At 28.2% G+C, this 24,201-nt stretch overlaps 1 protein-coding gene across 5 annotated transcripts in view; it reads right to left on the bottom strand.

The window, feature by feature from the left end:
• The window catches only part of LOC107437447 (mitogen-activated protein kinase kinase kinase kinase 3), a 72,446-nt gene extending 51,165 nt beyond the window's left edge, over window positions 1-21,281 (bottom strand). For 2 of the 5 annotated variants that reach the window (XM_021147607.4, XM_043045438.3), the window contains exons 1-6: window positions 20,585-21,281; window positions 11,567-11,624; window positions 10,752-10,842; window positions 5,813-5,877; window positions 4,470-4,616; window positions 3,707-3,779 (exon numbers count right to left, since the gene is read on the bottom strand). In XM_021147607.4, the coding sequence (XP_021003266.1) occupies window positions 3,707-3,779; window positions 4,470-4,616; window positions 5,813-5,877; window positions 10,752-10,842; window positions 11,567-11,624; window positions 20,585-20,686 (536 nt within the window). In that variant the 5' untranslated portion in view covers window positions 20,687-21,281. Of the gene's footprint in view, window positions 1-3,706; window positions 3,780-4,469; window positions 4,617-5,812; window positions 5,878-10,751; window positions 10,843-11,566; window positions 11,625-17,276; window positions 17,343-20,584 lie in introns of all 5 variants that reach the window. The other 3 variants (XM_087155001.1, XM_071187852.2, XM_043045440.3) reach the window with 2 other exon arrangements.
• Window positions 21,282-24,201: the final 2,920 nt, after the last annotated feature.

The following is a 24,201-nucleotide window of genomic DNA, read 5'->3' as shown; positions in this document are numbered from 1 at the left end:
ACTAGTGAGACCAATAGTTTTATATGGCAGCAAATGCAGGGCAATTAACAAAGCAGATGAAGATAAATTGATGACTTTCGAGAGAAAAATATTAAGAAAACTTTCAGGTGCAGTAAGAGAAACTAGAAGCTGGAGAATTCATTACAACCATGAATTACAATCAAAATAAAAAGAACCTAAAATAGTAAAAATTATCAAGGTTTCTCAAATAAGGTGGATAGAACATGTATATATTTGGATATAGCAATGAAAATCCTGTTAAAAAAATAATGTTCCAAACACCAGTGGAAAATAGAAAAAAATCAAGAACAAGATGGTTAGATAGAGTATAGAGGTGGTTAAAGGACTTGGGAGTTAATAAATTTCTAAATATAGCATGAAATCAATTATAAATTTTTTACAATTTTTAATTAAGAAACTATCTTTTATCTGGAAAATTACTTTTGCTTATGTAAAACCTGTGTTACCACTTCTTCCTATAAAAAAAAAATTCTTTCTAACGGGTTAACATTTTAATCAATATATTTTGAAGGGGATATTCTAAGTAAGGTTTGAGGGACACACCACCCTGTTTGCCTTTTGATCCCAATTTTGTCTCTTTAAAAAATTTCTTTGAGATTTCTCTATAATCCACTGAGTATAATGATCGACTTTTGTCCGTAGTTAATCTTCTTGACAATTATTCATTATTTTTTTTACATTTCAATATGATTTTCGCAATACCGATATTTTTAATATATTATTACACAAATTATGAATGTGTTCAATTTGTGACAATTTTATTATAAATCAACAACATTTTAAAAGTTTTTGGCAGCTACTTTTAGTGTTCTGTCCATTTCCATGGAGTTTTTCAAATTACAATATTTTTTACACAATGCTATAAGGACGTTGTAACATTAATTTATTTTTTTTGTTGCTATTTTCAAAAAGTTATACAAAATTCTATATATTTATATGATGTTCTTTGAATAACCATTTTTAGATATGCTTATTTCACAATGATTCCATTGTCTATCCAAAGCATTTTTAAATCTTTTTTGGGCAGCTACTTATATTTTTTGCCTATTTCGATGATCCCTTTAAGATGTGCTCAATTTGCAAAAATTTTTCTATTTCTAAGTGATTTCAATTACAATTTTTTTAAATTCTGGTATTTTTTTAATAATGACACTTTTGGAGTTATCTTTTCTTCTTTTTTGTTGATATTTCCGCATAGTTATTCAAATTTTTATATTTTTATTATGATGTTATTAAAACATACAAACTTTGAATTAGAATAATCACTTTTTGATGTGTTTGATTCATGGTTTCATTGTAAATTCCCAATATTTTTCAATAATATTTAAAGCAAAAAACTATTTCTTATGGAAGTTATTTATACAAGGTTATTATGCATAATATAATAATATATTCAAATTCTGATGTTTTTTATTCAATGATATTACTATGAGTGAATTTTGAATTTGAGTGACCACTTCTTAAGGTGTTCAATTTGTGATTATGCAGATTTTAAATCCCTGTCATTTTTTGAACAGCTAATTATAGTTATATGTCCATTTTCATGTGGCTTTTCAGATTTTGACATTTTTAAACGATGTTATTAAGGCACTCAAAATTCAATTTTAAGCAGTTTCTTTTCGAGACTCTTGATTTCCAATTGATTTTTTCATTATTTCCCCATATTTTAAGCATGATATTAATATAACACTCAAAACTTTTTAAAATGCAAGAATTGAGGACATTTTAAAACTGACTTATTTAGTGCATGAATTTATCGCAGTAATTTTTTTTAAATAAACCATTCCAGTTTGAAAATTATTATTTTCTTAATGAAAAATTAAAAACTTTAAATGTTGTGGATATCTTGAAAATAATACCCTTTTTGAGAAATACAATGCACTTTTCTTTAGGAAACAGTCCCTTTTCAGTTCCCTGCACCTGCTCCTTTTAAAGTCTCAAACAAACTCTGTATTTTGCAAAATTTATGCAGATATATTAATTTTTGTACATCTTAAACTATCACAATTGCCAATTTAATAGTAAATTAGGGGTCTAATTACATTCGAATTAGGATAGCTCATTCCCTTTTAAAAAAGCAATTGTTTTGGCACATCATCCTACGATTCAAAAAACATTATAGCAATATTATTGTTATACATTTTGAAAGAAAACCCCACAGTCTATACACAAACTTTCATTTTAAATTAATCTAAGAAATTAAAGAAAATAAAACAATATAAACACATTATAGCTTTTTATACCAGACTAAATTATAGCTTAGATGCCAATTCTTCCATTTTATAGATTTTATTTTTATAGGAAAAACGGAAAAAAAACTTATACTTTCCTCATTCTTGGGTAAATACATTTAATTTAAAATTAATTTAAATACCATTACATGTAGGTAAATAAAATAAAAAAATACATAAATGCACAATAATATATGATGCAGTGTTAAAACACTAGCAAAGTATAAAAATGTACATTTGCATACAATGGATTTTTCAAATCTCTTTTTCATCTTATCTGGGAAAATCTTTCTCGGAAAGGCCAAAAGTTGACAGGCATAATATAAGTACAAATTATTTTAGATTTTTAAAAAGATTTCAGGATGTGAAATTCATGTAAGACAAAAAGTCTTGCTTCTCTAATGGTAAAAAGCAATCTATACTTTTCAGGATAAATTGTAATATATTTTTAAGCAAATGCTTGAGTTTTACAATTTATAATTATACAGATTTAATACTTAAAAACTTAATTTCAATTTTTTACTTTAGCAAAAGAATGGATTGAAAAATATAAATAGCCAAACCCTGCAATTTTAAAAAAATTTCTTCAAACTCTCTATGCTTTCAATGTTTAAAAACCTTGATTTAGCAATTTTCTTGTTGCTCTTTCCTTGAACTTGAGTTTTTTTTTTCCATAAATACAGAATAAAATCTAAAAAAATATACAAATAATAAAATTACAGAAAATTTGGTGATCAGATTTAAATTGTGGGATTTAATGTTTGATAGAGATTCATCCGGAATGACTTAAATGAAGAAAGCAGAATTTCTTATCTTCCGTTCGGTCTGTCTTGTGTTTAAGAGCTGCAGCATATTAATGAATTATCAATTAAAAATTAGTTATTGAAATTTTAAAACCTTTTTAATTGTGTCATTATAATAAAAATAAATATCAATATTACTAAAAGCAATTTAAAATAATATGTAAAGGCTGTCCAGAAAATAATTTAAGTTTTGATAGAGCCTAGGTAGAGATGAGCTAGTGACGCCATGCTTCTTCCAGACCACCCATAACTCAAACTGCATCAGGCTTGTGGCCTTTTAAGCATTTTTTTGGTAAGTTTTAAGAAATGCACATTGATAATGCCATCAATAATTGGGTTGTTACTAGCAACAAAAAATCAAAAACCCATCAGTAACTTTTTAAAATTTCTGGAATTAAACAATTATCAAAAGTGATCACATAAATGTCTGCAAAGAATAGTGAAGTAGTTGACAGCACAGTAAGAGATAAGCTAATGACAATACAGTTCTTAAATAGTTGAATTTGTAAATCATTAGAACAGAAGTAACAGATAGTATAAAAACTTAGTGAGAAATAGCTTTTAAATGTATACAACTTATGATTTCCTTCACTTATATTTATATTTCAAAACCTAAGATACTTTCGAAATAGCTCTGGCATATTGCATTACCAATAAGGAGTTCCAATAAAAGATTTTCTTTTACTAATAGTTGCAGTAATTTGGGCTGAAACACCAAAATCAGCTGAAAAATACAAATTGAGAAAAACTATTATACACATAATCTTTAGTACACTAACATATATACATATACACAATTTTTGAAATTCTTTTATATTTTCATTTATAAAAATAAAAAAAATAAAAAAAAAAAATTCTTAAACATGTACTTCCATAACAAAATTGAAATAACTTACAAATAGAAATAAAACAAGAGGCATTTTAAAGAATCTGACATGCAAGGTTCATCACAAAAGAGTCTTGAGAGTCAGGTTTCATTGTTTATGTGATCGTAAGCATTTAGAATAAAAATATTCACAGACTATTTTAAACTAAAATTTTAAGCTTTAAAAAAAGATTTTATGCTATAAATGATAATTATAACTAGCGTATATTTAATATTTTTAAACTTTTATTAAAACTTCACATCCAAATATCACTAAATCACTCAAAATTATGTAACTCAATAAAACATAATTGAACATTATATTTCTATTGCATTGTACAGTATAGTTAATTGAACAAGAAAGTACTTTTTTTTTTTTTTTTTGGTATTACAGTATGGGACCCCAAATCCAGAACTCTCGGGACCTCAGATATTCTGAATTTCAGGTCTGAGCGTAAAATAGCAAATATTTAACATAATATGAAATAAAAAATGTATGTAATAATTTTTTCAACTCAATAATACTCAATATTAAAGGAAAACATTTACCTAACTTGACATCTCCATTTTCAGTCAATAAAATATTAGCTCCTTTAATGTCTCTGTGCATTTTCCCCAAAGAATGAAGGTATGCTAGTCCATTAAGAGTTTCTTGGCAAACATAAGCTATTTGATGCTCTGTCAAAGGACCTGTCACTAATATGGAAAATAATAGTATTTAAAAGGTGAAAATGTTAGTTTTTAAATTCATTTATATTTAAAGTTTTTTCTTCATGCTATGGATGCAAAGGTTTTATTGTAGGAGAAGCCATTATTGTTCAACACTGGCAACTAAAAAATTACAAAGTTGCAAAAGCTCACCTATACATTCCTTTAGTAGCATATTTTAAGTAAAAAAAAAAATTTAAGTAGCTGCCTTGTTGGATAATCAAGACTCTGTTACAATAGAATTCTGATTATCCAACATCCCTCAGAACTAAGAGCCGCATATTTCTAATAAGGTTGCTAACAATTCCATTCAAAACTTCTTTTAACTTGCATTAACTTATAATGAGCAACAAAAAAAATGATCGTAAGAAGACACTAAGTGAGATTTGTAAATGGTAAATAGCATAAATGTGAAAAACTGTGTAAGACTCTCAACTAATGTCATTACAAATCGCAATTATGAAATAGCCCAATTACAAAATTTGATAAATAAATAGCTATGGATAGTTATAGCTGATCTGTAAATTGCATACAAGCGCACAGCAAAATATCTTTGAAAAATCTTTATTTAAATAGATATCCTACATAGATATGCATTGTATACATATGTTAATTGCTTGCATGTTAAATGCTTGTATGCATAAAAATCACCCATTGAAGTATCTCTGACTATCTAAGAGTTTCAGTTTAATGATTTAGTTATACTTGAAAAGAGTGGTCCCTATGTAATCCACACTTATTAAAAATATTTAACTAGAATACATTTTTAGGGGGTACATTGCACACAAAAATTATATAAAATGCAGTTAAATAGTTTTATAATTCTAAATATTTAACGTAAGAAGTGCAAAATTGGTCATTATATACTGGTGAACAGATTTCTTTCCAATTTTGTGCCAATAACAATTTGTTTGGCTTACATATAATGCTGTTAAAACTTCCATTAAAAATTATGGATCGGATCAAAGCTATTAAGCTTGAGAAAAAAACCGCTAACTAATAATTTGATTTCTTAAAAAAATATATGTGTAAAAAATATTCGAATGTCAAGTAAATTTTATTTACATTCCTTTTCTTCTTTTGCTAATGCACTGTACAAAAGATATGATAAAAACTATAGAAGAATATCTTCCATATTGTCATTGAAATAAACAAAACAAAAAAAAGAAAGAAAAGTAACTTACAATGATACATGTCTTGCAAACTTCCTCCACCACAATATTCCATGCAAATCCAAAGTTTATCCCGCCTATGAAAATATTTTTAAAATATAGAACTCCCACTTAAATATAATAAAATTAAGGCAGCATTAACAGCAAATATCAAAGATTATAAAGTTCATCAAGAGCAGGATTTTTTAAAAGTTAGAAATTTCAAAGAGCTGTAATTGGCTGCATGGAGCCAGAAACATATTATGGAGTGGAAAGTAGTGAAACCCCTTGTTAATTTCACCAAAATACAATTACCTTGGATTTCCAAATGTAAGCTAAGAATTTTTAGAAAATTTTCAAAAGCTAAAGTTGGGGGTCGACTAATAATCAGATCCACTAACATTAAAAAGCCTGGAGCGTGAGAGAGAGGGAAACAAAGCTGATTGAGATGATGACACAGGGTTGCCACAGAAAAAAAATGAGCAAAATACTGGCTTCCAGAAACCTAAAGCATGAAAATAGTTGCCTAAAATTATGAAAATAGTTGCCTAAATAAGAACAAAAATTTTTCAATAATATGACTAAAATTTTATTAAATGACTTCAGTGTAATATATCATGATCCATTTAGTCAAGCTGATGGACAATATGATAATTTTCAAATAAACGTTAGTGTTTCTAGCGCTAAATTTTCATTTAAAAAAAATTAGTACATTTGCAGAAAATTAAATACTTTTAAATGCTAGAATTAACTCAGAAAAATAATTTTTTGTTAAAAAAAACATACTCTTTCGAAAACAATTTTCCTTTTATCAATAATTGATTTAACAAATATATATATACATAAATTGAAAAGTGATTACTAAAATTCGAAATTCAAGCATCATAATATCATATTAAAAATTAGGTTCTTTAAAATCATACAGAATTTTGTAGCCATAACTGTTGAAAAGGCGATTGTGAAACGAAATAGATTCACAATGGAATCTGTGCAAATTGAGAGCATTAAAAAGTGATGACTCAAATTTGCAACTCAATATTTTTATTTTATTTTTTAAGAAAAAAAAATCATTATGTTCAGAAGCTACCGCTCTGCAGGTTGTCAACCTAATTTATGCTAAAAAAACATCGCTAAGAGAACAGAGAAGTCTCCCAATAGTCTCCCTTTCCTGAAAATAGTTGCTTTTTTAGCCCTTTCAGGCAAAAAAAAGTTGCCATAATTGCCTCAGGTCGAAAATAGTTGCATTTTCGTCACCTGTGGCAGCTCTTTATGACCACAATCCACACAGCAGTCTCTTTCTTCAGTCCTTCATAATACGTTACTTTGGCTTTCTGCTAAGTTAAACTGATGACGTTAAGGTCATTCTAATGCTAAGTAAAAAGCCTGGAGGATGAAAGGGTGAAACAAAACTGGTTGATGATAGGACACCAAACAACATTGTTTGTCTGAAATGTGTGTGGCGTAGAAAGTGGACACATTTTTATTTCTAAATGTAGCGTACTTTTTTTTACTTCAGTTTATATTTTTTTTTACTTCAGTTTTCAGTGAATTTCTAAATCACAAGTGGCTCATACATGGATGGGCTTATATTCGGAAATGTATGGCACAATTTTCATATTATCTAAAAATAAATAAGTGCTATGTTATGTATTATGTTACATAATTTTAATGCCTAAACAAATAAATACACAGAAAATCTCAGTTTATACCTCCATCAATAGCAAATAAGTTTTCAGATTTATCAGACACTTAAAGATATAATCAAAAGTTTGCTGTAATTCTTCACTACAAGTCTGTTATTCAGCTTGTAGTAAATTTAAATTAACTGTGCTATTTCTCAGGAAAATATTTGGAGAAAAAAAACACTATGATATGCTGTAAAGGAATTTTAAGATTTAGAATAGGATATATAGGATTTTTAGAACCAATTATGAGCTTGAAAAATATTAGAAAAACAAGCCTACCAATATTTAAGGTAGTTGGATGAATCTAAAGTTGAAAGACACAAGTGATGATCGATTTTACTTATTTAACCATCATCCCGATTAAATTTAGTGAAGATCATTGTAACAATAAAATGCATCTTTTTCAATGCAGAAATTTGGAATTTCACATTTTTATTTTTTGCTCCATAAACCGCCTTAAAGTTCAGAGAAGAACTCATAGTTGCATTTAACAAAAAGTTCAGAAGTTGGTGGAGTTCACATCTATATTTACACTAGACTCTAGATTAAATATGATTTAACACTTGCTTAACTAGTATGGAATTCGAAATATATATAATGAAATTAGCAATGCTTCTTTCAAATGAATATAGTAAGGGATTTTACGTGTACTAAAACTACTGCACAGTATGCAAGCTAATATTACTAGAACTGTATCGTTCAAAAAAAAATAGAAGCATGACGTTCGTATACCACAAACTTTCTAATGTGAGAGGGAAACTATAATTTGTAAAGGTATGTCATTCAATAAAATCCTTCTAATTTAGAAAATAAATAACATCAAATGTGTTATAATTAGAACCAGTTCATATTTCTTCCATCTAAGGTTGGCAAGTTTCTGCCGAGGTGGTTAAAACCACTGGTAGAAACCGATTATAACCGGCACGGCAAAAACCCTTTTCTGCCACTTTTGTAGCAGAAACTGACAGAAATTCAGAAAATGACATAAAGTAAGTACTGAGATTTACATACAATGGATAATTCATAGGAAAAACAATTAAATGTTAAGCAAAGTACAATTTATTTACAAAATTATCACCATTCAAAATCAAATATTACATTGTTTGCACTCTGCCGTTATCTATAACAAAAGACAAGTTTTGATGCAGTTTCTGAACCTAAGCAGTTTCTCAATTTGCTATGCACGAACAAAAAATTTGAGAAGATTCTCTCAAGTCCAGCAGAACTAGCAGGCATTGCCATCAAGGAACAAGCAAGATTTGTGAAACTTTCATCTATTGCATATTTTTTTTAATTGAACCACCATGTAGCAGCGGGAGTAGTTGTTAAAACTTGACTGGAAAAATAAGTTTCAGAAAATGGGGCCGATTTGTTTCGCAAAGCTATGACATAAGGTACAAAATCTGGGTTAATATTGGCGAGTAAAATTCTGGCACTTTCTTCTTGAGCACATGATAATTTCAATCCCAAATACTTTGGATGCTAGCAAATGATAATCAGTAACTGCCTGTCTAAATCTGTATGTAAACAAAATGTCATTAAGCAATTACTAGAACTAATATAGACGTTTTTTTAGTTTCTGCCAGTTTTTATGGGGTATAACCAGTTTCTGCTACTGGCATGGCAAAAACCAGTTTCTGCCGGCAAAAAACTAACCCTGCTTCCATCGGTAGTGGAGTGCGGTCAGTGAGGATATGTACAACTAAGCCCCACCACCCATACATAAGAGCGTTACTTTTAAAAAGTAATGAATAAAAGTACTTTAAGCAAGAGTAATGAGTAAAAAGATTTCATTTTAAAAAGTAACAAGTTAAAAATCTAAGTACAAAACAAAAAAAGTAACGATTTTAAAGTACATTTCTCGAAAAACAAAACAATTTAAGTTAAATTAAATTTCATTGAAAAATGTAAGAAAAATTCATTTAAAATGCAAGAAAATGTTACAAAATTCATTAAAATAGTGAACATCAAACCAGAAATCAAATTTCAATGTCTGCATATAAAAAGGAGTTTTAAATAAAATAATTAACTTAAATTGTGACTAGTTATGTTAAATTTTATTAAAACTGTTATATTCTTAGAAACTTTATTTTTGTTTTCGTAATTTGCAGCAATAAATTAATAAGTTGAACAAATTTGATAGCATTATAATTTTCGTTTAAAGAAATTAAATAAGTAAAAAAAAAAAAATTTGTACTCTCATACAGGTAACCCCTTGAAGTCCATTAAAGTAAAAATTATATTTCCTTTTTATAAAAGTTCAAAAAAAGTTTTTAACAATTAAAAATTGAGCTCAAAAGTTGTACTTTTAAATGTATTCATTTGATGAACTAAATGTTTATATAGTAAAATTCAATAAAAGGGAAAAAGTAAATTCTGTTCAAAATCAGGGAAATAATAATAAGAGAATGATCAGGGAAATTTTAATGATAAACATATTTTAAATAAAGTATATAATTTTATATTTTAAAATTTATGTCAAAAAAATTCCATTTTTGTGCAAAAAGTGTTTGGTTTAGTAACATCAAATAAACTATTGAAATTATTTGGAAAAACATATAGTTGACAAAAATGTTGCTTGTCAAAATTAAATAAATGGATTCAGGCATTTTTGAAAACGAAAATAATTAGATTAATATTACATACAGTTTTTTAAAAAGATAATGTCTGCAAAGTACTTTACTCCTGTTCTTCGTCTCAAACCAAACTAAATTATAAAATGTGAACAAAAAATCTTAATCTATGCTTATTGGCTAAAGGCATTATGCATAAGAAGGAAAAAAAGCTTATTTTTTAAATCGATGGAGAAGTTAAAATACATCAAATTTGCTACTTAAACAAAACTATTTTCAAAAGGGAAAAAAAAGCTGCACGCCTACCAAAAGAAAAGTGATACTGCTACCGATCCAAAATCATAAGACTCTCAATAGTTCACTTCCTCTTTCCCTACTAGCCGGCTACTACTACTAAGAATATTTCCAGGAGCGTTTGTGGAAGCAAGCTGCCAAAACCCACAAACTCAGATATAACTCATACAGGACAATAGAGGTGTTTTAAGGGGAAACAATGCTTGTGAAAATCTCAAATTATCACAGGGTAATTTAATTTTGCACCTTAAAAACCTTCAGCAAATTTTTGAGGAAGTATTCAAAGTGTGAAATGCAACTGCATATAGAAGTGTACAATATATGATGTCTCAGAGAAGGAATTTGACCAATAAATAAAAAAGTTATTCAAGAAGTCCACTTTAGCTGCATATACACATTAGCCCCTTTCGCCTTATTTACCTTAAATAACTGCCATAATATGCTACAATGTTTGGATGGCGACAGCCCTTCATCATGAGAATCTCTTGCTGAATGATGGCAAAGTCATCACCTACAATTGAAAAAAAAGTTTAAAACTATAATGTAAGTAACCATAGTACAAACAAAAAATAAATTTTTAAAAATTACCAAAAAACAAAATGATTATTAAGTAACATATGCCTTAATACTAAAAACTTCACTACCACATTTATTAAAAAAAATTTTATATATACATTGTTTTTTATACAAAAAAGTTGGAGCAAATTATATGCTTTCTAAAAAAATATAATTTAATAAGTTTAATGCAAATTTTTTTCAAAAAAAATTATTGTTAAAAAAAATTATTAGTAAAAGCATTTAAATCCTGCTTATTTTTTATAATTTGCATATTCTTTACAAACATTGTTACAATTGCAATCATGCTACTATCAGCAACAAAGTAGATCATAAACGTTTAGTTAGAACCTATTAAGTAAATCTTTGACTTTAAATATTCTTATTTCTTTTACTTTTTTAATCTTTTTTTCCTTATACTCCTTTTATTCAATTACATTATCACGCAAAACTTAAAATTATTTTGAATCTGTAGGTATCACATGCGTATAATTAAAGTAACCATAAAGTTAGATGCCAGATCTCCATTTAAACTTATTTTTTAGATTGCTTTCTAAGTGGCAAGAAATTGACAAAAGTATTGTTAAAAATCATTTTACAAAATTTTATCTTTTTTTAAAAAAGAAAGAATTAATTCACATAACAGATTTTCACATGAATAACAGATTTAATTTATATACCTGGTTCAAGTTTGATGACTTTGACGGCAACCAACTCCCCAGATGTAATTTTACGAGCCTACAATACAAATATACAGACTTCCATTAAAGAAAGATAAGGAAAAAATAAGGAATTTTCTTAAGGGTCATTTCCCTGTAATAATTATAAGCCTAAAAATTTATGACTAATAATCCTAATTTTATTTATTTTAACTAGTTTAGTGAAATATGAAACATCAGGATTATTAAACTTATTTAACAAACAGTGGTAGTTTAAATTTTATGAAGGAAACAAATAATATTTATATTATAAATATTTAAATTTTTCCTACAATTCTTTGGAAGACTTAGTGAACTAGTTTATTAAAAGGATATTCTGGGATAGGATATTTCGGCAAAATTAAAGCCTTTTATTACTGAATCTAGAATAAGGAAATCATGTGATATCATTAATATTTGACAAAACAACGTTTTGATCAAAGTATGTTAAAAACAAACATAAAAATCTGCAGATTCTTTTCCATACATAGGAAGAAAAAAAAGAATTCTTTCCTTCCCTACCCATTCTTGACCTAAAGATAAAAAATAAACAATTTAGCCCTGTGGCAGAATTTGTTTGGGCTTTCTGCGACAAATCTCTCTAGCACTAATATCTTTCTGCAAGATATTTTTAATAATAACTAATATATATGTTATTTACTGTTATCAAATATATATATGTAAGATACTTTTAATAATAACTAATATATATGTTATTAATTAAATTTAAAGTAACAAACATTGTATTCACAAAGAAAAGCATATTTGGATATAATAAAATTGTATGTATTTTTTCTAAAATGAACATGCAATATATTTTTTTATTCTAATCATCTCGGGCGATATTGTCACATTTTGTGAGAGGAAAACACACTAATTATTTCGTTTTTTTTGCCTTTCGTAAATCATCATCACGTAAAAAAATAATTAAAAATCTTAAAATCCGTGAAAGAGAAGAAAACTGAAATGAAAAAAGCACGTTAAAACTAATCATTCACGTTAAAATTAATCATTTCTTCCCCTCTGGAAGGGAAAAAAAATTTCTGCAGAAAAGAAATTTTTGCTTCAATATTCTTTATTTTTCATTTTTCTCAAATAAGAATCAAAAAATTACGAACATTTCTCTCCCCTCCGATGCACGAAAAAGGCACCCTTTAAATATAATTATAAAAAAAAAATTTCGAAAATTTTTGTAGAAAGAAAACCAAAATTTATTACTTTCTAAAGAAAAATTCTTTCAGTGAGAACTCTGTAACCTTCTGCAACATTGTCGCCATGTCACCGCAATTCTGCCATAGGGCAATTTAGGAAACTTATGTATAGCAAACAGGCTTTTTGACAATCAGTTTTCTTTTATTTGATTATATTCATAATGTATTCCACTGAATCAGGATCAAACTGCATAGATTATGCATAAAAATAAAAAAGCTCATTGCAACCTAAATTGTTAGCAATTTTTTTCTACTCAGCTTGCTTAAAATAACAACAGTGAAAAAACTATAACTTATTTATATCTGGCTTATAATTGACCAGTAAAAAACTAGTAAAAACAGAAAAAAATAAAAACCAGGTATCAGTTTAGAATTCTGGAGTATAGCTGAGTACTCTGCTCCTGGGGATTATATCAGAAGACTGGCCCGCCAAATAGGGGTTGGGCGTAGGACTAACAACCCTACACCGCAAAAAAAAAAAAAAAAAAACACTGTTACGAAATCTCAAGAAGAAATATACCCCAAGCTGACTACAAGGAGACGATTAAGTAAAGACTTTAAGGACTTGAGAATTGGATCATGAAACATTCGTTCTTGATATAGGAATAAAGGACTGCAACTGCTAATTGAGAAAGTTCTCCCTAGAAATAAAAAAGGGCATGGCACTGCCTCTCAAAAAAGGGCAATACAAGTTTTGAGAGGGCGCTCATTCAAGACCATAAAATTTATCAAAATGTGTAATATTATGCAATAACTAAATTTGATCTTCAACAACTTTTAAATTACCCTCTTATACTACTTTATGCATATATTTCAAAAAATGATTCTCTCCCTTTATCAGAATAAGAGAGAAATTTGTAGTTTATAAAAACAATTAAAGTCACGCCAATATATAATCTCTGGGCATAATTTTCTTTTTTTAAAAATGTCAACTAAAAAAAATTATTAGTTGATAAACAACTTGAAAGGTTTTGATATAATTTAACCTGAAAATTATGAGAAAATGAACATTTAAAGTTGCATTTTTCTTTTAAAAAAAAGCTATTTATTATAAAATTTAAAACCACTAAAAAATTTATTAATATCCCCTATGAAAAAAGAGATACTAATGAAAATTTAACAAGTTGAGAATAATCCTAAGAAAGTAAATACTTGTTGTAGTAATCAGAATTAAACTTATAAACACAAATAATTTTACTAGTCTGTGAATATTATTTAAACAGTGAATTAGTTTTTTTTAAAAAATGGTATATGAATAAAAAGGCAGTGTTTTTATGGGATGGGTAGCATATTTAAAGAAAAGGACAAAAAAGGCCCATTCATAGAGATCAAAGAGCAGACAGGATGAAACGCCCTTCTAAAAATGCTCAAAAAGAACACTTCTAATAAAGCAGATTGATTATTATAGAATCGATATACTAGCTATGCAAGAGATCAGATTGATAGGAGAAAGGAATAATTGAAAAGAAAAACTATGTGATTGTCTATAGCTGTGATAAAAACAGGCACATATTTGATACTGGCTTTAAACTGAGTAAACGAATAAGAACTTTTCTAATTGACTTTGTAACAAAGTCACCAAGGTTGTGTAAAATTAGGATAAAAGGAATCATCTTTAATTATAGTTTTAATAACTTACATGCTCCAATGGTGGTAGATACAGTGTTTTCTTTACAGAAAAAAAATGGGAGAGAATTTCTCACCCTTTCTCAAAAACAGGGTGAGATTTCAAAAAGTTAAGTGAGATTTCTAAAAATTAAAAAAACACGAATAGACTTGGAAAAAAATATTTCTTTAATTATAATACATTTTTAACATCTTATTTTTAAAGCATTGAATATTTTTGCTGCATTATCATATGGAAAAGGTTCTATATCTACTTTTTCATCAGCTATTCTCATTAGGTTGCTCAAATGCTTATCAGTGAATCTGTTATGATATTTCGTCTCAATACCGTTTTGGGTGCTAAATGACCTTGCAACAGATGCTAAACTATTCGGAATCACTAAGTAAATTTGTAGCATTGTGCACACACTTTCCTATCCTCCACATCTGCCAACATAGGCTTTTCAGTTATTTCTGCTATAGAATAATGAAGTTATTTCCATGTTCATACTTCATGCTAGATCTTCCAACATAGTTTTCACAGCCTTCAACTTTTACAAATTGCTGTAAATTGTCGATGAGGGAGTTTGGTAATTCGTTCACAGCTAAAAATAGAGCTGATTTTAAATAACTTATTATGAAGGATATACAAAACAAATGAAATAAAACAAAAATATGACCACCGAAGCCGACGTCTTCAGGAGGTACCGGCCCCGGTAGCCATTAAAAACAAAACCATTTCTATTTGAGGGAGAAGCAAAAGCTTAAAATATCTCCCTCAGTACCCCGATGGTTTTGTATAGAGGTCCAGGAAAAACAAGATACATTCAAAAGAATAAACAAATTACGAAAAGAAAATCAATAAAAATCATCAGAAAATTAAAAACTCACAGTCACAGGTCAAGAATCAACTTCAAAAGCGGAGGAAAAGAAAACACTAAAAACTGAAAAACAACGCCCCCTATAATAATGCGCAGTAAAAGTTTAAAAATGATATGAAAAGGTCAGGAGAAGGAAATACGTAGATAAATTAATAGAATGCTTAACTGGGGCTGCTCAGTTAAGACTAGAATTGCGCCCTGTTAAAAGAAAAAATATAAAGAAAAACCTAAAAACCATCAATCATTTTTTTAATTAAAAAATTAACATTACAAAAATTAAAAGGAAAATCATTTTTACTCAAATTATTTAAAAAATTATCCACAGCTTCTCGAAAACTTTCAACATTATTACAAATTTTCTTGATCCTAACTAATTGCGAAAAAACAAGATTTTTGAATATTTTACTACACAAATTAGTTTTAAAGTTGCAGAAAAAAATAACATTAAAATTAAAGGCCTTTCTTTTATCAAACACACCAATTTTAATAAAATTGTTAACAATATCAATTTTAAAATCTAAATATTCAATATTAAAGCAATTTTCATTAGTTTTTTTCAGGACCAAATCACCAGGATAAATTGTATAAATAAAATTAAAATCGTCACAATTAAACAAAATTAAATCATCAATGTATCGGAAAGCATTAAGTACTTTATGTTCAAGAAATTTAGCCTCAAAAAAGTGCAAAAAAATGTTGGCAAAAGCTCCAGAAAAGGAATTACCTTGTGGAATTCCAATAATTTGTTTATAAAAATCTAAACCATTAAAAAGAACATTCTCAAAAAGATTAAACTTGCATAAATCTAACCAGTTAAACCTATCAATTTTTTCATCAAATAAATACTTGTCATAAATACCTTCACAAATCTCAATAATTTTTTCATGTGGTATGCTGGTATACAAATTTTCAAAATCAAAAGTGTTAATGCTGGAAATATCATTACTTTTAATAAAATCCAAAACTTCAACATTACTTTCAATAATAATATTTTTCTCTTTTTTGAGTCTTCATAATAACGATATATTATTATGAAGGACTCATTTTTCTTCTCAACTGAATTTTTATTTATCTAAAAAATATCCGTATTTGTTTCGCTTTGACCGCTTCTATCGACATTTGTTTCATTTTCATTTGTCCGTTACAGAGTAGAAAATGTTGACTTAACAAGGTATTACACAAAAAATTTAAACGTCTTATATGAACCTTACCTACGGTGAACACGTGATTGTAGAGAAATGTGTTTTGAAAAGGGTTCCGTAATTCGGGGGGGGGGGGATGTTCCGCTGTTCGCACCAGTTCCGAATATGAACAATACTGGTAAATAGGAAAGCTCTAGATAAGAAGGACCAATGTTGAAAATAATGAAAGATCAAGGAAGAAAAGTGAAATGGATTTTATTTAAAATGGCAGAAGTCGATATTTTTTTCCAAAATTCATGAGATTTGCCATTTTGAAATTGATTAATAGAGTGCAAGAACTTCTCGCATTAATTATTTTTTAATGCGAGAAAAGAAAAAAATTTGCGAGATTATCGCGTTCTCGCGCTGTAGTCAAAACACTGTAGATAGGAAGGTACTTTATTTACGTAACACTAGAGCTACACAATGGGCTATTCTAATGGAGGACAACGATAGTTGGGTAAAGGAGCTCCTCTATGAGGAAATACAAGCACTGTATGCATCTTGCCCAAAAAACAATGTCAAAATCATGGTGGGCAATGCAAATGCAAAAATTGGTAAGGAAAAGGAATTTAGACCAATTATCGGTATGTGTAGCCTTCATGACATATCAAACGACAATGGAGTGTGACTTACTGATTTTGCAGCAGGCATTAATATGGCTATATCAAGCACAATGTTTCAGCATAAAAGAATTCATAAAATGACTTGGAGTTTACCTGATGGAGGCACTTACAATCAAATTGATAATTTCTTAATTGATTAAAGACACAAGGCATACATACTGGATGTAAGAACTTATCGTGGTGCTCACCTGGATTCCGACCATTTTCTGGTCAAAGCAAGACTTTTAAATTCTCACAGGACTGGCGGTGAATGTCTGAAAAAATATTATTGTGGCTGGCTAAAGAGTGAGACGATTAAGATAAAATTTTAGAAAGAGCTAGAATATATTAATGATGATATTATTGATGAAGAGAGTATAAATGGAATACATTGAGGAAAACAATCATTCAAGTTGGTAAAAAGTTGTGGAAATCGTTAAGAAAACACAAAGGAAGGACTGGTTTGATAATGATTGTTTACGTCTACAAAAAGAAAAAAAATGAGGCATATGACAAAATGCTGAGCAAGATGTAAGAGACATTCAAGAAATTCAGTGATAGCATACTAAGATGAAAGAAGAATTCTCAAAACAAAAAAATATAAATTTTTCGAGGATCTCTTTAAAAATTTTGAACATTTGAGAGATACTAAAGAAAGCAGAGCTTTCTTTCAGAAAATCATCCACAGGTGTAAAGAATTAAAACCAAGAATTACCTTATGTCGTAATAAGGAAGGAGTAATTTTGAGTGATAGAAGAGGTGTTAGAGATGGAATGAACATTTTGATTGTCGACTGAGAAGAGACAACAATGAATGTGAGATACATACAGAAAACATGCTAACTTTCAGCCAAAATATGACTGAACCACCATCATTGGAAGAAGTAGCTGAATGTGTTAATAAACTTAAAGACAATAAAGCACCTGGTCCTGATGCTATTCCATCCGAATTGCTGAAAAATGATGGAATTGAAGTTACTAAATACATACATAACTTAATAAAACTAATTTGAGATCAGGAAATAATCCCTGGGGAATGGAAAATGAGTGTAACCTGTGTAATACACAGGAAAAGTGATCTACTTGAATGCTCTAACTATAGAGGTATTAGCTCGCTTTGTACTAGTCATAAAGTATTTTCAAATATTAGATTCAACAAACTTTCTCCATTTGTGGAAAAACTAGTTGGAGACTATTAAGGTGGATTTAGGAAAGGAAGAACCACCACTGACAAATATTTAACACTCGACAGATTCTGGAGAAGACGAAAGAATTTTGAATAGATACACATCATCTTTCCCTTGATTTTAAAGCTGCCTACAATAGCATCAATAGAAAAGCGGTCGTTGCAGCTTTGAGCAAATTAAAAGTGTCTAAAAAGTTATTTAGGTTGATTTGCTTAACACTAAATGAACTAAAATTAGAGTCAAAATGCAGAATAATCTGTCAAACCCAATGGCAATAAATAATGGTCTGTGACAGGAGAGTGCATTGGCATGCCTACTCTTCAATTTAGCACTAGAAAAATGGATAAGAAATTCCAACATTAACACCAGGGAAAATATTTTTAATAATTCTGTACAACTGTTGGCCTTTTATGATGACATAGACATTATTGCTAGAGCACCTATAGCACTAAGACAGGCTTCTATTTTTTTAGAGGAAGCAGCTCTCAAGATGGGCTCGAGAATAAATGAGAACAAAACTAAATATTTATCCAGTACTAAAACAATCTTCAATAACATCCACTTTGAGATTGAAAAATATAAATTTGAGGTTGTTGACAATTTTGTTTACTTAGGTTCTGTAATCAATAACAAGAACAATATTACAATGGAAATACAAAAGAGAATCACTCTATAGCCAATAGATGTTTCAATGGAATTTAAAAATACATAAAATCTAATGAAATTCATAGAAAAACAAAAGCTTTATTCTATAAATCTCTTTTGATCAATTTTAACATATGCTTGTAAAACCTGGACCATATCTTGTATGGATGAGGTTATGTTGGGCCCTTTTGAGAGAAAGGTCTTGAGAAGTATTTTCGGAGGAATTCAAAAAAATGGTGGTGGTTAAGTAGAACTAACTTAGAGCTTTATCACTCATATATTGAACCTGGCATTATTAACTCAATTAAATGACAAAGAATAAATGAGTTTTTAATGTCAGACCAATTGGCACATTAAAAAAATGCAGGCCGTATTTAAGATGGATAGATGGCCTAGAAAAAGACCTTTTGGTCTTAAAAGTTAAAAACTGGAAAATGTAAGAAGGAAAAAGGTTGGCCTGGAATCTTGAGAAGGCCAAGGTCCACCTCGGGCTGTCGAGACATTGATGATGATTATTAGTTTAGAATTACCTAAATGCATAGATTACGCATTAAGTTATAACTGATTTTTTTTATTCATATACCAATTTATCTACTTAATATATAAACATTCTAAAGAATTAATCAATACTGATGACATTCAATAAAAATATATTAAATATAAGATCAAAACACATAAAGTGAAACTAAATTTAAAATGAGCAAAACTAAATATTTTTTTTTAAAAAAATGCTAGATAAAAATGTCTTTATCAACTAGTTACGTAATTACCTAGTAACTAAGTAATATCTTAGTATTAGACAATAATCTCCTAAAATTGACAATGTTTCTTACATTTATAAAATACCAATTTGTAATTATAGAAAAAGAAATTGAATGCATGAAAATTTTTACTTAATGAGATAAAAGTTAGGAGAAACAATTGCAACGCAACTTAAGCATTTTTCCAGCCAAACTTTGTGCTATAAGGTATTAATTCTTAATGAAATGCCCCCAAAAAATTTCTTTTAATTTTTTTAACATTTATACATTATCTCTCACTGTTTATTTATGAAAACAAACTTTGAAATAATCTCTTATATGACATAGCTTTGAATAAGGACTCAACTGAAATAAGCAAAGACATAGTAACACACATTAGAAATGTGTTCTTGATTGATTTTTTAACAGCATATGTATCAAAATTATTTTGCCTATAATTTTTTTCTCATAGCTATAATTATAAAAAAAAGACCCTGGTTGAGCAAACTGGAATTGGCAAGGAACTATAAGCTTTTAGAGACTGATGAAGTATCCAATATTGAAGTTTTCAAAAATGAAAGAGAAAAAAAAATTCAAATCATATTTTTTTGAAAATACAATAATATTTTTGAAGACTATATTTCTAATAACACTTACAATGTCAAATATAAAGATTAAATTCATTGAAAGAAAAAAAAAGTATAATTATACGAGAAACAATACATTAAAAACTATACACAATTCAAAAACTCCAATTGGCATTTTTATGATACTGTCATTGTAAAACTATAAAATTGCATACATACGACAAATCTTAAAACAATTCTTTACAATGAATGATTAAGCAATATTTACGAGTCCTTGATAAATAATATTTATATTAAATTTATTCTCCATGAAGTAAAAAAGCTAATATTAATATGAAGATTTTAATCAATCATATTACCTTATAGACATCACCATAGGTACCATTACCAATGCGTTGAATGAGATCATATTCATCTTGTGGGTTGCGCCTGGATATTTCTAATCCAGTAGCTCCTGCCATCTCGATACACCATCAGAAATTAAATTTTTCTGAATTAGTAGCTCATTATAAAAGAAATAAATTCCAAATTTTAAAAAACTTATTTTTTTTTTAAGTTACTGAAGCTTATTTGATATTATGATGAAAACTGGCTCCAAGAACAAAAGATAACAAAGTATCTCGAATACAGTAGTTGATGAAATCTGAAAACACAAGAATTTAAAAAACACCTTTATTTTTAATTTCTTAGAGAATAAATAGACATGCCAACGAAATTCACAGCATTTTCAAACTGCTTTACATCATCTATTTATTTACATTCGACACGATCATAATACTAATCAAATTGATTTATTGATATCAAATAAAGTGAAGCACATTTAAATTTTGAGCTTAGCTTTGTGCTTTGTTCGCCTAAAACAGGATGTTGAAAAAGAACAAAAACTCAAACACTGTTTTAAACGCGTTGGACGGATTATTCTCTTTGTATTGTTAACAGTTCGTTTGAATAGCAATCAAAATTTTAGTTGTACAGTCCCTCGAAAAAAAAAAAAAATCCAAGTACCGTGACACCTTCAAAAAATTTCACACAGAACGACCTGCTGGTCCAAGGAGTGTTTGATCCTTGGAAAATTCTCACTGCACTCAAATGACCCATGCTTATCCACACGACTCATTGCATCGCATCCGCGGGGGGAAAAACAATGGCTTGAAACCCCAATCTGCTCTACCAAAATTTTTTATCCGTTCTCCCAATGAATTTTTCCTATCTCGGCAATACAAGAGTTGTAGTGCCGGGATGCGACTTTACACATTGTCGACTCCCGAGCACCTCCACTCGCCGCGGTTTTATTTGCCAACTGTTTCACCGCCTTATCTAGTAACCCTCACTCAGAGGCAACCCTACGCTCGCCTCAATACAGCACTCGCAAAAGTCATAAACGAATCTTCGCGCTCATGGATATTTTTAAAAGTTGCTTGTTGAATTAAGTTAAAATTTTATCCTCGTTTAAGACTAGAAAAATTCAAATAACGAGATCAAAATACTTCGTCCTTCCATAAAGAAAAAGTTACATACACACAATTATTTCAGTTAATTACATACATATTTCGGTTAAAAGAATTTTCAAATAGAAACTATTCTTGTAAATTAAATAAAAATCTGGAGTAATAAAATATTTATATCTTCAGAATAATCAATTTCTTTTGAATATCTTAATTAATAAACAAAGTTTAAAAAAATAATCCCCTATATAAATCATCACATTATTAAGTGTACATATTTTTGAAGATAAAAGTATAAAAAAAAAATTTACGCAGTTTGAAAAATAATTATTTTTATTTCCTTCATTTTTACCATGTGTTTTCAATTGTTTCTATTTTGGAAAAAATATGTATTCTTCAAACTGCTTACAATATCTTAAAAAAATTGCATATATTTTATACTGAACAACTTTTGATTGACAATATTTTCTTCATAAGAGAGTCCTTAAAAAAATTTGAAAATATTTTCATTAAATTTGTTCAAATATTTTCTGTAAAATGCGTGCTATTATGAAAACAAGGAGAAAAAATATTTTTAGTAAAGCCATGACATAAAGAAACAAATCTATGACATATTCACAACTATTTTCGTATAGTTAATTTATTTTTTATAACATCAAATCATATTTATTAAAACTTAAAGTTGTGGCTGCTCAACTTTTTTTAATGTTTCTTAAGTTTGTCAGGGAAAATTCCGATATTTTCCATTTTTCTTGCTTCTATCACTATTATTTGTATATATCTGAAATTAATCACCTTCGTTTTAATTGTTTCCTAATTAATTTTATCATATATTTTGCTACATATATTTATCCTTTCATTCTATGCTTCATTAATTTCATAACTTATCCATCTTGTAACTTTTTATTCATAATTTTATAACAACTTTAGCTCATTAGATTCTATAACTCAACAATTGGTATATATATTTTATAATTTCTTTATTCAATTTTTGGGCTTCTAAATAAGATATGGAAAAAATACTATGAAAATTATTACATTTATTGTCAATCTAAAATTAGGCCTTTTTTCCTCCTAAGTGCAAAAACACATTTACTAACTTAATGTAACGTAATTTAACACGATTCATCTTTTTTAATAAGAACGATTCAGAGAAAAGCATGATCAGTAAAAGTGAAATGTGTATTTTAATTTATGTTCTGCTTCAAAAATGAGACAAAAGAGACACAGAAAACTTTTCTGTTATTATTTAATAGTATTCATTAGTCTTTAAAATTCCAAAAGAATTTTTAAGTTGCTGGAATCATACAATAGTCTCATTTGTAACAACTTGTTTTTTAATTTTTTTTCACACAATAGCTTTTATTGTATGTAATTTGCTTTAAAAGTTCAAAAATTTGTTCTTAGATTGTCATGCAGTCTGTGTGTCTGAAAACTGTATGACCTATTTTATTTTATTTGTTCCTTGCAGAATGGTAATAATTGTTTCTTATTTGGTAATAAAAATCTTACTTTTGCTGAGATCGCAAGAGTTTTGTTTTATTATCATAACATCGATTAATTTTTTTGAGAAAAGTGTAAGTCCTCAGCCTTTCAACCATATTGCTTTAAAACTACTTTCTTTATTTAAAGTAAATTATTAAATTTAAAAATTGTTAAGATTCTCTTATATGACTCAATATCTTGTCTTTAATGAATCGGAAATAAATAAACAGATTGTCCTTATATGATATGAGTTATGATATGAGTTATGATATGAGAATGTCAAAGTTGATGCTTACTGTTTACATTATGTTTTTATTTTGCAAATCATAAAAAGTTTTCTTTAATCAAAATTGTATTCACCTCATAAATACACTTTAACTGCTACAAATTTTTAAGTCCTGGCTACCAAAGCTGTGGAGTTGGCTAATACGTATGAAGGAATTTATCGTTTGGGACATAACATTTACAAAAAAGTGTCAAATCTAAGTACAATTGTTTGGAAGCAAATATTATTCGCACTGCAAATGGGAACCATTACATCAAATTTAATCATAGATATCAATGTCAGAAAAGTAAAAAAGAATAAATTCATGTATAAAGCTGACAGCAACAATCTCCTCATCATTACACGTATATAAAATGAAAATGCTTAAAACTCATAAATTGTGTAGTTGCTTAAATTAAAGGTTTTAAAAACTAAACAATAAGGAACAAAACCCTGCTGCATTATTGAATATTGCGTCCACATGCTTGATAAAGACACCATAAATTATTTGCAATAAATTTATAAAAATAATTATAAAGCTATATTCTACTCATATATCCTACACCCACAACAAAACTTTATCCTAAAAAGGATATAAAAAAGTAAGAAATAAATATGTGTTTCAGGAAATCCGAATAAGAAGAGAATGATAATACACAAAAACTTTTAAAGCAGCTAAATTTATTCACACCTCATGTTCACTCATGCGTTTTTTAAATCGTATGTCGCAAGTGAAACATGCGCGAATTAATATTCGAAGATTTTCGCGAGAAAATTTGAA

This window comes from Parasteatoda tepidariorum, chromosome 11 (assembly GCF_982258835.1).
Source record: "Parasteatoda tepidariorum strain Cologne lab strain chromosome 11, Ptep-v5.0, whole genome shotgun sequence".
Classification (NCBI taxonomy): domain Eukaryota; kingdom Metazoa; phylum Arthropoda; class Arachnida; order Araneae; family Theridiidae; genus Parasteatoda; species Parasteatoda tepidariorum.
Note: the sequence above shows the minus strand (reverse complement) of the source record. Positions and strands in the feature narration are given on the sequence as shown.